The following is a 14091-nucleotide window of genomic DNA, read 5'->3' as shown; positions in this document are numbered from 1 at the left end:
GTGTTTAGCCAAGTTCCGAGACCTCTGCTATTCCAGAAGATCCTTTTCATTTTAAACTCGACTTTAAAGGTGATGTATGTTTATTGGGTGTCAAGCCCAACTTATTCTTTTTGCTAGAATTAGATTTTTTTTCTTACAAGGTGTAGCAACTAGATCACTGCAAGTATGGTCTAGACCCTCCTCGTGCAGTCTCATCAAAATCCCCATAAATGTGGCTGAGTTGTGCATCTAAAGGATCTTTTTCTTCCTCATCCAGGTTATTTTTTGGAGAGGGCGACCTATTGTTACAAGCACCATATTTAACCGACACTTATACCTATCAATTTCTATATTTTTAAGAGAGGTAACAGAAGATATAATACTATTATCTCTACCCATAGAAACATCTAGGTTGGTAATTCTAGAAATAATATTAGAATCTGAGATAGATGGGAACGATAAGCAATTACCTGGTTCCAAAGAATTTTTCTTAGCCACCAAATTCATTGCCTTCTCCATCAGGTTTACATCATCCATTGTAGTCGCTCTTTTACTTGACTTTTTCTCTAGTTTGCCACTGCCATAGGTTGCATCAGTAATCTCCTCAATGTCAATAACAGAATCGTGCGCTTGTAGGGACTTTGCCATTGCCATATTGGTAAAATTTTCTTTGAGAAGTCACCAGTGGATGAAAAGTCCCACCTGAATTTCATTAAACCACAGATGCCGGGCTAGCCGGTGATGGTTTTGGTGCAAAGCACCTTACAAGCGTTGGGCCATTGAACACCCAGAAGAACATGAGCATAAGGATACAACACCAGGGTACAACACAGAGAGGAGAGAAACACAACTCACTAACAATTCAATGACAAAGCACGACACAGCCGAAAAACAACCATCGATCGCTGGATAGCGCCACCATCGAACAACATGTTTGACAGTTATGCCGTAGCTGTTGCACCTTGCACCACCCTTCGTATTTTTAGCTTGCTCCAAGTCATGATCCAAGAATATGATTGTATCATCTGCATATTGCAGAATAGATAACCCATCATCCACCAAATGAGGAATGACCCCTCTAATTTGGCCATCTTCCTTTGCTCTCTTAATCAAAATAGAGAGCATGTCTGCCACAATATTAAATAATATTGGTGATATAGGATCTCCTTGTCTAAGACTTTTTTTTTAGAAGTAGTGCCCAATGTCATCATTAACTTTGATGCCCACACTCCCTCCTGAAACAAAATTTTCAATCCATCTGCACCATTTTTGGTTAAACCCCTTAAGGCCTCGTTCGGCAGCAAAGGAATGGTTCCAGACCAGGAACGGTTCCAGGCCAGGATTCTCAACAGAGAACTCAAGATGATCAATCCTGAAATGAGAAGGATCGACTCTTCCCCAACAAATAAACTATCAACCTCCAGTTGAATTAATTTAATTAATTCATATATAATCAGTGGATCCGGCCCTTTCACTCATTCCCGGCGTGGAATTAACCCATCAGGAATGCTTCTAAGCAAGCAATTATCATGCGTTCGGCAGCAAAGGATTGGATCCTGTCACTTCAGTTCAAAACTTCAGCCATACACAATGTCACCATAAACTACAATGTTCAATTCACGTTGTTCAGATAAATATTTGCTGCAGGACATTGTTCACTGAAACTTTATGAGAAAACAACTTCAGCCATACACAATTTTTAATCAAGTGAGAAAAACATGAATAACTACCAACATAGGAAACATCGTGAATTTCTCAGGTACGCGTTGTTGCATACCAAACATTTTTAATCAAATGAACCATTCCATCACTGACAGGAACCATGACATGACTCAGCATCTGGTAACATATAGTAGCATCTAGGAGAGAGTCTTGTTAATCCAAACTTGTAGAAGTAATCAATTACTTGCAGGAGGTAAACCGGCGAAGCCCTTCAACTCAATGGAAATGTAAGTGTTCCAGACGTGGAATTGTGACGACGAAAAAAAATGTCAGTTTTTATGCACAAGAATTGGCAATAAAAAAATGTCAGTTTTTATGCACAAGAATTGGCAATAAAAAAAATGTCATGTTTTAACACTTTAACTTGACTGAATTCATATCTTAAGTGTAAAAAAAGAGAAGAGCAACAGACGTGTGAAATCTTAACAAACATCTATTTTGAATGAAGCACAGCATCACAAGTTGATGTTAACTCAACTGAACTCATATCTGAAGCGTAAAAAAAGAAAAGTGCTAACAGACGCATGAAACATACAGAAAGAAACATTTGTTTCTGAACAAGGTAGAGCATCACAATTTGATGTTGAGTAACTCAACTTAATCCATATCTGAAGTGTAAAAAAAGGGGAGTGCTAACAGAAACAAGAAACATACAAAATTTGATTGAGGGCTGGAGAGTCCACTACGAAAGCATATTGGAATGGTCAGCCAAGAACAAAGTGTCATGGAGGACCAAATTACAAAGAACCTATGGTACAGGACAAACAAAAAATAACTGAAGTCTCTGGGCAGTGAATCAAAGTGTCAAAACTGAATTTTCTAAACTTAACAGTTAAGATGCTAGGCATGTGTTCTAAGATGCAAAATTTTCATATACAGTATACTGACAATTGCGAAGTACGGAGTGTAATCAGATAGGTTCAGACACCAAGAAACATCTTGTATGAAAACTAAGAAACGTACAAAATCTCACATGTGAAAACCAAGAAACATACAGTCACGTTATCTGACACCACTTTGGTCGTCTCATAAAAAAGAAACTAGAAGATACAGCCAAAATACGAACTGCAGTCCAGTTTTCAGAAAAACAGATGTTACAATCTTCGCAGTTTATGGTGATTGATTCCATTGAATACGACAAAGTATCAGACAGTGTTAGCAATATGTCACTATCATGTCTAGCAAAATACAACTGAACATCAGCTGAAGTTAAGGATACAGCTTGACAGACTCTACCACCAAAAACTTAAGAATAGCTTGCTACGTACTGCAACAGTTTTGTATATTGACCATCAAGAGCAAGAGCATAGAAGTATTTGTTGGCTTGAAAGCAAAATGCATGTCCTACGGGTTCCTACCAGTGGTTGTCATACAAATTGAAAACCATAACTATACTGATGCTAATTTCGATTTCTAAAGCAAAACTTCTACAAGAAAATCTACACACACACACCAGGGCCTGTGCTATCAGGTTCAGAGAATCACAGCACGCGGCAGCCACTACACACACAGTCATCGTGTTCCAATCCAAGCCCAAGCCACCATCAAAATCAAAAGCTTCCCCAGCAATAAGCAATAGGAATCCACAGAGTAGCATTGTGATTTACCAAAGCATAGCAAAGCAAAGGGGGCGCCTCCCCTAGAGAAAGAAACCCCCACTCCCAACTCCCTCCCCTCTCCCCTCTCCTCCGCCCACATGGCGCCCGAGGCGCAGGTCTCCTCATCACCCTCCCCCCTCGCCAGTTAACTCGCACGGACGCAGCTGCCGTCGGCGGCTGCTCCAAATCAAGAGACCAGAATAAGAAACGTGAGGGCGGGAGAGGAGGCACGGCTTACCGGCAAGAAGGGGACGGAGAGCGTGGACGTCAAACGGGATGCGGTTGTCGTCGCCGTCACTGTCGCAGTCGTGGCCGTCGGGGATGTGCCGTGCCGCCACCTCGCGGCGCCGCCAGCTCCGCCTCGCGTCATCGCCTTGCCAGGATCCGTTCCGGGAGGGATGAGGTCGGGATGTCTTCCGGGCCGTGGAGGTGAGGAAATGGCCGTTCCTAGCATGTTTCGTTCCCGGGCCGGTCCAACCCGAACGGGCTTTTCGTTGCGGGCTGGTTTCCAATCCGGCTGGAAATAATACAGGTGGAACGGGCTGTTCCGGGCCTCATTGCGGGATAACCGAACGGGCCCTAATTCTTAAAGTTTGCTGAAGAAAAAAACCATTTTACTTTATCATAGACCTTCTCGAAATCAATTCTGAGTATCACTCCATTAAATTTCTTTGAATGTAATTCATGAATGGTTTCATGTAAAATCACAACACCTTCCATAATATTTCTTCCAGGCATGAATGCTGTTTGAGAAGGTCTGACCACTTTGCTAGCCACTCCCATGAGTCTATTGGTAGCAACCTTAGTAAAAACTTTTAAAGCTTACATTAAGCAAGCATATGGGTCTATATTGTTGTATTTTTGTTGCCTCAGTTGTCTTTGGAAGTAGTGTGATTACTCCAAAATTGAGACTATGTAACGGGACACACCCTTCAAAAAAATCTTTGAAAAGTGCCATCAAGTTCGATTTTATAATTTCCCAGAATACTTGGTAAAACTCTATAGGGAAACCATCAGGGCTGGGAGATTTATTATGTTCCATCGGAACACCGCCTCCTTTACTTCCTTCTCCGTGAAAGGTGCCGTGAGGAGGTTATTTTCCTCCTCTGATACCTGAGGTATGTCTTGATTATGACGTTCCATCAGGCTAAAATTATTTTCTTCTGGTGGTCCAAAAAGACCCTTATAATAATTTGTGATATACGCTTTTAATTCAGCATCACCAACAATAACTCCACTTCTTGCTCTAATTTGAAGATGTGTTGTTTTCTATGTTTACCATTAGCAACCAAATGAAAACATTGGGTATTATCATCCCCTTCCAAAAGGTCTTTGGTCTTGGCTCTCTCGTACCAATTTATCTCTTCTTCTCTCAACAACCGAATTAATCGTTCATTGAGATAGTGTTTTAAATTTAGCTCTTAGTCCGAGAGCATGTTGACTTTTGCCTTTTTATCAAGGGCATCAATCATCGAGACTAAAATCTTTTGCCCTTTTATTATGGCCTGATATATTTTTTGCCTAGCCTCTCAGGAATTGTCGGAGAGACCGTATTTTTTTTTTGCCATTTTTCCATGGCAGTAGCACCTCTGGTTTCCCCTTGCCATTTATAAGCAACTAGATTGTAAAAACCATCCCTTACCAGCCAGCCACGTTCGAATTTGAACAGTGTTGGAGGCCTGTTATGAGAAGAGGCACCTGTGTTTAGTAATAACGGTGTATGGTTCGAATTACTCCTATCTTTTGCCTGAACAGTTGGAGAGGGAGTTTTTGCTCCCACTCAGTACTGACTAACACTATCTAGTTTCTTGAAGGTTGGGTCATCCCCACTACTCGCCCAAGTATAATGACGACAAGACATATCTATTTCCCTGAGATTTAACGATTGAATGACCATGTTATAAAGATCAAGCCATTTTGCATCAAAGTTGTCCTTATTTTTATCTTCTGGACGACGCATAATGTTAAAATCTCCACCAATAATGTAAGGTAGCAATTCTTTACTACACAAATGGGCCATCTCTGTTAAAAATTTATCTTTATCATGCTGTTGTGCAGGTCCATAAACTGCAAACAAAGCCCATTTGAAGCCATCATTTTTATTGCGAAGTGTGAATTTCACATAAAAATCAACCTCATCTATGGCCCCAATGTCAAACACCAGGAGATTAATGCCGAGGAGAATTCCCCCAGATCGCCCATGTGGTGCCATGCAGTGCCAAATATATTCTTTGCCACCACATAATTTTTTTAGGGTCCCATCTGGGAAATGATCCCAACTCATTTCCACGAGGGCTATAAAATCAATTTGCTCCTCTTTAACCATATTTTCCAAATACCCATGTTTAGCCAAGTCCCCAGGACCTCCGATATTCCAGAAGATCCCTTTCATTTAAAACTTAGCTTAGATGGTGTTATTGGTTTTTTGGAAGCTGATCCCCCTTTGTTCATTTTTCCTAGAATTGGATTTTTTTCCTTCGAGGTGTCGCAACTAAATCACTACAAATGTGATCATAGACTTCCTCAAGCATATCCTCAACAAAACAGTAACTTAGTTGAGTGTCTAAAGTGTCCTCGTCATCCTCGTCCAGGTTAATCTTAGGTGAGGTTGACTTGTTGTTGCTATTACATTTTGCTGAGACGTTCAGACAACAATTGTGACATAAATGCTAGTCAATAATCTTGTCGAAAATGTCAACTTTGAATGGAGGTGGTACAATATTATTAATTGTTCAAAACATTGTTATTTTATTATCTTTTGAGGGAATTTTATTATTACTAAACCTGAATTTGGTAATCGGAGTTGCCACAATCCTTATGTACACTCACATACCAATCCCTACCACAATCCTTATGTACACCAACATACCAATCCCTACCATCACATATGAATCCAATTTTAAACTGCCAAGTCTAACTCAACTTGGGAGTGTGTTTACATGGTCAAGTGAGTTATCATAAAAGAAATTATTGATTTTATACATCATTCCATGGCTCAGGGCTAGGTGGATGTTATTTTCTATATTCAGTCATTGTCTCCAAGTTCTTCATAGTTCATACTAAGAAATTATTGATATTATATATATCATAATATGCCACGAGTCAGGGCTAGGTATTCAGTCATCATCTCCAAGTTCTATGTACTAACTCATGGATATCATGACTTGTGTGTGCAGAGTGTGGCCTACGATAGATCTAGTGCTCCAAAGGATTTCCAGGTCCGTGGACAGTACCAAGTATCACAAGAGGATTCAGACAAGGATTCAAATGTGATGACTACTTTAGGGGAGTTCTCCTATAACCTTGACAACAGCAATGCCCAGACCTTCCAACTAGAGAGAAGCGTCAATCCACAAGCTGTCAACATGGTTCGGTTTGAATTCTCCTCAAACCACGGGAACTCAGAACTTACATGCATCTATCGCTTCAGGGTGCATGGTACAGAGCCTGGCACCCTCAGCATTGCAGCATGATGCCCTGATGGCCTGCTTTGTGAGTTGCATGCAGGGCTTCACAAGATTCCCGCAGCTCATTTGCCAATGTGAGCATGGTTTAGCATTTAGTCAGCACTTCAGGCCCTATCAGACAGTTCTAGGACAGGTGGGAGAGTGAATGCCAGAGCATGGCGCAAGGGAAGGTTGAGCTCATTACAAGGGTCTGGCACTGCACCTGTAATCCTGTATTGCTAAGGTTGATTTCAGTAGTCTTTAGCAGATTGTCACGAGCAGGTCCTGACGTTTTGTACCTAGGTAGATTTCTTATTCTTATCCTAGTTTGGTTTCCAATATGCTTGTTTGCAACTCCGGTTGCTCCATGCTACGATTGAATTGTAACAGTTAGAAAAGCTGTAATGCACGTGGAGTTAAGGTGGCCGACACGTACATCTGCATGGTCGTAAGTTTTTGCATGAACAGGGATCCCACTGTTTTAATAATTTTTTTTAGGAAATTGAGTACAAGCAGGTCGCCATGACTAGGGTGTGATGCGCTCACGTGGATCCGAAAGCTTTGTTGTTCCTGCTGTTGTGAATCAATGACACTTGTCATGTGTGGCAAATCGGTACTTCAGTTAACATGCATAAGCAACACTGAATATAATTTCCTTCCTTACAACCCTTTCAAACTATATCTCAAAAGGATTTACCCAAGCAACCCAACTAGGAGGAGCCTATCCAAAATTTCTCTTAGCACAAGCTTATAAAAGTCTTAAAAAGCTTATACAACTTAACTGACAAAAATAAACAGAATATTCATGGTAAATGACCCATTAGCGGATCAATCACGAGAAATGTATACCAGCTTTGTTGAAGAGAGACAGCAAGTATAAGAAATCAACTTGACTCAGCTTGGAGCCTCTCTTTTCTGCAAAATCACCCTGTTGCAATATACCCATGATCTTTTCTTTAAAGCTTGCAGCACCACCTCCCACCATGTCTGCATCATCCATTTCCATCTCATCATCTTCCTTCTCATCGCCAGTCTCCATGCTCAGATCTTCAACCATATTAGCTAGCAATGCAACGTCGTCTGCAGACATCTTCTCCTCGCCCATCTCTGCATCTTGAGTAAGTTGGAGAGACTGCATGGTCTTGTAGTTCTTCTCTAGCAACTCAAGGACACGTTTCTGCTTGAAGATGGAGCCCAAGGTCTTGTTCTTCCTGTTGAAACAAATCCTCACAAGCCCATCCCACTCCTTGAAGCTGACAGGAGGGAGGGGCTTCCTGGGCTCGATACGCACAACTGATGAATCAACCTTGGGTGGAGGCCTGAAGTTGTTCCTTCCAACCTTCAGAAGATGTGACACTCGAGACAAGAGCTGCACGTTCACGGAGAGACGACAGTAGAGACTGTCCCCAGGCTGCGCCACAAGTCTCATGGCAAATTCCCGTTGAAACATGATCACAGCACACCTAAAGATTGGACGGTGTGACAGAAGCTTGAACGTCAGGGGAGATGAGATCTGGTACGGGATGTTTGCCACACATATATCAAAGTACGGGAGATCACATTTGAGGACATCTCCTTGGATAACCTGCATCATGAGTCAATTTATTGTATCAGGAATTTAGGATTCTATATATGTTCATATCAAAACTACTGTGCGAGAGAATGCAAAACAAGATAAGAAATACATATAGCTAATTGGGTTAAAGCCCAACAGTTATTGTTGTTCAATTTGCCATCACAATCCAGTTGGCCCTCAGAGAGAATTCACGCTATAGAACCTAGGAACTAACCATAACTCATCACAAATCGGGTACAACTGGAATCTTGCGAGCAGCAAGGAGAAATATAATCCATTCAATATTCAAGGGAACCAAGCGCTGGGAAAAGAATGGTACCTTGAGGCGCGAGGAGAGCGGGTGCCCCTGGAACCGGCGGTTGAGCTCGAGCACCATGCGCGGGTCGAGCTCGACGGCGACGACGGCCTTGACCCCCGCCTCGAGGAGGCGCTTGGTGAGGTTTCCCGTGCCCGGCCCGATCTCGAGTACGGTGTCGGTGGGCTTGAGCCCGGCCTTGGCGACGATGGAGTCCACCAGCGCGGGGTTCCGCAGGATGTGCTGCCCCTTGGACTTCTCGAACGGGATCCCGCCCTGCAGCCGGCCGCCCCCTCCTCCAGCGCCCCCCGCCGCGCCGTGGCGCTTCTTCTGGATCTTGCCCCCAGCCATGGAGGTGGGTTCGGATTCGCCCCTCGCGCCGCCGCTGGAAGAACAGGACGGTGAGGAGCGACGGGTGTGGAGAGGGGAGAGAGGGGCGGCTAGGGCTTTGGGGATATTCAGCCGAAGCCGTTCCAGGATTGTCGACTCGGGCCTCCACTGGGCCAACCCAAATATGGTACCCAGCACGGCCCAGTTTTGTTCAAAGCTTATATTATACTAGAAAGAAATTAAAGATGGAGGCCCGAGTGGACTATTATACTAGGCGTGAGTCAAGTGTGGGCGGCTGGGGAGAGTAAAAGTCCGGTTGACGAGAAGATGGATCAAATGGCTCTCGCCGCCATTGTCCAAGCTGTGCCGGAGGTCGTGGTAATGGCCATTTCTGAGGAGGAGACGGCAAAGAAGGCGTGGAAAGCTCTCGAGGAGATGCACGTCGGTGAAGAGCGCGTCAAGAAGGCCCGAGTACAAACCCTCAAGAGGGAGCTTGCTGGTATGTACATGGGCGATTCCGAAAAAATTAATGATTTTGCTTTGAAGGTCACCACAATCGTGAACGAGATTCGCTCTCTCGGCACGAAAGTGGAGGAGATCACAGTCGTCGAGAAGCTCCTGCATTCTGTCCTCGATAAGTTCGGACCCCTCATCAGCACCATTGAGCAATGGGGGGATGTGGAGGAGATGTCGGTGACGGAGACGATTGGGCGCTTGAGGGCATTCGAGGAGTCCTCAAAAGGGCAGTGGCATGATAAGGAGGTGGAGCAGCAGCTGTTGGCTGCATGTGCTGAGCCACGGCTCACGCGTGCGGAGTGGGAGGCCAAGGTCGCTCAAGAGAAAATGAGCAACAATTGCTCCAGTAGCAACGGCAACAAGACCGGTGAGAAGAAGTACCGTGGCAAGTTCGACAAGTCTAAGATCAACTGCCGCAAGTGTGGTGAGTTCGGACACTTCGCCGATGAGTGTCCTGTGGAGAAGAAAGTGCTGAAGGGTGTGGCGCAACTTGCTATGGCAGATGCTAACGATGAGCCCACGCTACTGTGAAGCCCAACGTGGAGGTGCAAAATAAAGCCAACAAGATTAGAGGGTGATTGTTAGACTTAATCTTGTTGTTTACTATTTGTGTGAGTTGTCAGTGGTGTGTGCGTGAATTAGTTAGATTAGTGTAGGCTATGATTTGCATGTAGGTGCTTGCATGCAGGAGTGCGCTTTGGCTTGCCGAGTCAAGTGGAGGATGAGCCTTGGCGTGAGTAGTGGTGATCTGCATGCTTGGGTTAGTTAGCGACATGCAGGTGGAAGTGGCTTGCATGTAATCCAGGGAGATGGGTGCTGGTCGAGTCGTGCGGTCAAACCGTGTGCTTATCTTGCATGTAGGTGTATTAATGGTGATTAGCTTGTGGGTTGCCCGGTTCTTACGGCAAGACGTGTAGACCGTATGAGCCAGGGCCACTAGCTAGCTTGTGTGCGTGTGTCTTCAAATAGCTGGCTATGTAATCAGTTCGGGTGTGTGGTGAAGTGAAGAAAACAAAGAAAAGGCACCGGTGTGCAGTGCTGCAACTTTTGTGTGTGTCATTGCGTTTCTCATCCAGAACCAAATAACGTGCAAGCGCTGGTAGTGTGAGAGCTGGTGTGTGATCGAGAGAGCCTCAGTTCCAACACGCCTCACACCATCGCCTCACAGTCTAGCTGAGATACAAAGCACGGTGATGGTAGTCATCTGACTGACAGCAGCTACACGAGCCATTTTCTTCTTCTGATGATGATGAGAGGAAGGTAGGAGTTTTATTGATTATGACTCGAAACGTTCACATCCAAGAATACAGGAGGAGAACCAAGCCAAAATGACGGCCAGGTCCAAGAGTACAAGCACATGCTTTAGCAAGATAATGAGCCTCCCAACTGGATTACCTACTTTCATGTGCAAATCGCACACAATCAAAAGATTTAGGCCTTACATGTATGCCCTGAAGAATCATCATATAAGAACGTCTGGTCATTTTCTTAATGTTCTTAATGACACTTAGACAATCCGAAGCCACTGTAATTTTCCTCATACCACAATCTTCAGCAAGAGCTAATGCTCCTGCACACCGCGACACGCCATTGCGTCCAAAGTTTCTGGTTCAATTATATTGGGTAATACCAAAGCACTTGCAGCAATGAAACCTCCTTGGTCATTTCGGCATATGACTCCAACAGATCCTTTGCAAGTGGCACGGGCAACTGCAACGTCTCACTACGGGACACAGGAAAATTGCCGAGTGCCAGGAGCACTTCGCGAACTGTTTGCCGAGTGCCCAGAAAACACTCGGCAATATTTTTTGCGAAAAATTAAAAAAAACAACCATCGCCCAGCCACCACCACCGGCCGGCCGCCACGCACCGCCGCCACCTCGACCCGCCCCCGCCATCGCCCCGTGGCCGGGGAAGTAGAGTACTCGGGGAAGAAGGGGAGGGCGCCGCTGCCTCGACCCGCCGCCGCCGCCGCCCCGCGGCCGGGGAAGAAGGGAGGGCGCCAGATCTGCCGCCGCCACGACCCACCCCCGCGCGGCCGCCATGACCTGCCGCCGCCTCGACCCGCCCCAGCCGCCGCCACGACCCACCGGGGAAGAAGGGGAGGGCGCTAGATCCATCGCTGCCATGACCCGTTGCCGCCTTGACCCGCCCCGCCTGCCGCCCCGTGGCCGGGGAAGAAGGGGAGGGCGCCAGATCCGCCGCCACCACGACCCGCCCACGCCGGCCGCCACGACCCGCCCCCACCGCAGCCACGACCCACAGCCGGGGAAGAAAGGGAGGGCGCTAGATCCGCCGCCACGACCCGCCCCCGTCGGTCACCACGACCCGCCGCCGCCGCCGCCCCGCAGCGGGAAGAAGGGAGGGTGCCAGATCTGGCCGGGGAAGAAAGGGGAGCTGAGGGGCGCTAGATCCGGCCGGGGGAGGGAGAGGGGAGGGGAGGATGTGCGCTGGGGAGGGCCGGCCGCCGGCGGGGAGGGTAGGGAGATGAGGGAGGGGGCAGGAAGGGGGTGCTGCGGGGAGGACGGAGGAGACCGGGGGCGGAGGGTGGAGGAAAGGCCAGGGCAGGTGAGGGGCGTGCGGTGTGGGTGGCCGGGGGAGTGGGCCGGGGATTAATAGATATTTTCTTTGTTCGCCGAGTGTCCCAACGGGGACACTCGGTAAAGTTTCTATTTGCCGAGTGCAACAAATAAAACACTCGACAAACTTTTTTTCTCATTTTTCTTTTTTTATAACACTTTCTTCTCCATTTATTTCGATATATTTTGAAAATACTTCGTCAAATTACCTTAACAATATATATTTGATTGTTTTACTCATATTATTTTATAATTTTATGCGGTTATAGTCAAATCCAATTTATATGAATTAAAATACTATAATTGTCTTTAATACATTAAAATTAAAATTATCCAACAATTCCTAACCATTACCAAAATTTCACATGAAACAATATATATTCTCTATTGACTATACAAAAAGTTTTGTAGTCAAACCAAAACTCAACTATCACTTTGACTCCAAGTCTTATCGAATTCTTCTCAACGCTACTATTCTTCTTTGGAGATGTTTCGGTTTGTAAACATCGTACGTGACGAAATGTGCAAAATCTTCTCAATTTTTTTCCACAGCCTCCACGTATGATATCATCACATCATGACAAATCTCATGATTTTCATACTTTGCTTGCTTTTTTTATAATTTAAAAATCATTCGGCCACACGTTCGTGGTCGTGTTTCCTGAATAAGATGTTTGAATTTTTTTTTTCATTTCATAGGTCAGGTCTCAAGTTGGGCTAAATAATATGAATATCATTTTTCTACTCATTTTATTCTATAATTTGAATCATTTGCAGTTCAAATTTGACTTATACCAAAAATTTCCTTGAAATGCAATTAATTAATTAAATATAGCAAACAAATCCAAAAATATACCAAATTTTAACATGGAGTACCACATGTTGTATGTGGGGATTAGGAAAAATTTGAAGGTGAAAATAGAAAAAAAACTTATTGTTTTGCCGAGTGTAAAAAAAACACTCGGCAAACCCCCTTGTTTGCCGAGTGTTTTTTTTACACTCGGCAAACCCCTTTTCTGCCGAGTGTTTTTTGTTTACCGAGTGTTTTTAGGTAGCCACTCGGCAAAGAGCTTGGTTGCTGAGTGCCCGAAAAAACACTCGGCGAACAAAAAAATACTTGGCAAATTTTCATTTTCCGGTAGTGTCTGTATTGCATCGTCCACTTCCAGGTGCTATCTAGTGCCTAGCTAAATTTTAATTTTGGTTGTTGCTGGCATTTCCCTTTCATTTGAAATCCATGAACAATTTCCCATTCATCTATCACCTATTAACCATTGCCTAGATTCTATCGCCTACGTATAGAATCAGCTTGCGAAAATATTGCTGCAATTAAAAAGAATCCAATGATCCATTCTCTTCCGGTAACAAAATGAACTTGGGCTCCTTAAGATACTCCTCCATACAACGATAGTACAAAATACATTAGAATAATCTTTGAGAGAGTTTGTACAAAATACTATTATAATATTGTACAAAAGACTATTACAAAACGGGAATTTTCCATCTTTAATTTCTTTCTAGTATAATATAAGCTTTGAGGAAAACTGGGCCGTGCTGGGTACCATATTTGGGTTGGCCCAGTGGAGGCCCGAGTCGACAATCCTGGAACGGCTTCGGCTGAATATCCCCAAAGCCCTAGCCGCCCCTCTCTCTCCTCTCCACACCCGTCGAACTTTTTTATTTTTTATTTTAGCATTTTGCAAAAATATATAGTCGAATAAAAAAATTGCAAAACTAATCTACCGTCGTCGGCTGGACCGGCGGCAAGGCGTTTCCGCCGGCCCAGTAAGACCTCCAGCCGGCGGTAACGGGACACCCATCCACACCATACTTCCAAAAAATCATAACTAACGGATGGAGATAAACTTTATATGAAAATTGTAGATCTCGATGAGATCTACAACTTTGTAGTTAAATTTTTTTTCATTTGATATCATATTGGTGCTCAAATAATCGACAATCTCGACGAGATCTACAACTTTGTAGTTAAATTTTTTTTTATTTGATGTCATATTGGTGCTCAAATAATCGACAAAAAATTTTAACTATA

The 14091-nt window shown here is 44.4% G+C and overlaps 2 protein-coding genes and 1 long non-coding RNA gene across 4 annotated transcripts; 1 reads left to right on the top strand and 2 right to left on the bottom strand.

The window, feature by feature from the left end:
• Positions 1–664: 664 nt before the first annotated feature.
• Positions 665–3837, bottom strand: LOC117860687 (uncharacterized). 2 transcript variants are annotated; one of them, XR_004641548.2, is made up of 2 exons: positions 3538–3837; positions 665–1910 (listed from the first exon to the last, which is right to left on the bottom strand). It is a non-coding gene; the product is annotated as an uncharacterized lncRNA (long non-coding RNA). The 2 variants fall into 2 exon arrangements; XR_004641545.2 differs by having other exon boundaries at positions 665–1004.
• Positions 3838–7346: 3509 nt separating this feature from the next.
• LOC117837677 (ribosomal RNA small subunit methyltransferase) lies at positions 7347–9043 on the bottom strand. Its single transcript, XM_034717411.2, has 2 exons — positions 8641–9043; positions 7347–8330 (listed from the first exon to the last, which is right to left on the bottom strand). Exons 1-2 carry the CDS (start codon positions 8965–8967, stop codon positions 7578–7580), a joined length of 1080 nt encoding a protein of 359 aa, XP_034573302.1. The 5' UTR covers positions 8968–9043; the 3' UTR covers positions 7347–7577.
• Positions 9044–9234: 191 nt separating this feature from the next.
• LOC117853195 (uncharacterized) lies at positions 9235–10905 on the top strand. Its single transcript, XM_034735575.2, has one exon. It carries the CDS (start codon positions 9274–9276, stop codon positions 9991–9993), a length of 720 nt encoding a protein of 239 aa, XP_034591466.1. The 5' UTR covers positions 9235–9273; the 3' UTR covers positions 9994–10905.
• Positions 10906–14091: the final 3186 nt, after the last annotated feature.

This window comes from Setaria viridis, chromosome 1 (assembly GCF_005286985.2).
Source record: "Setaria viridis chromosome 1, Setaria_viridis_v4.0, whole genome shotgun sequence".
NCBI lineage: Eukaryota > Viridiplantae > Streptophyta > Magnoliopsida > Poales > Poaceae > Setaria > Setaria viridis.
The sequence above is the reverse complement of the archived record's forward strand: the minus strand, read 5'-3'. Positions and strand labels throughout refer to the sequence as shown.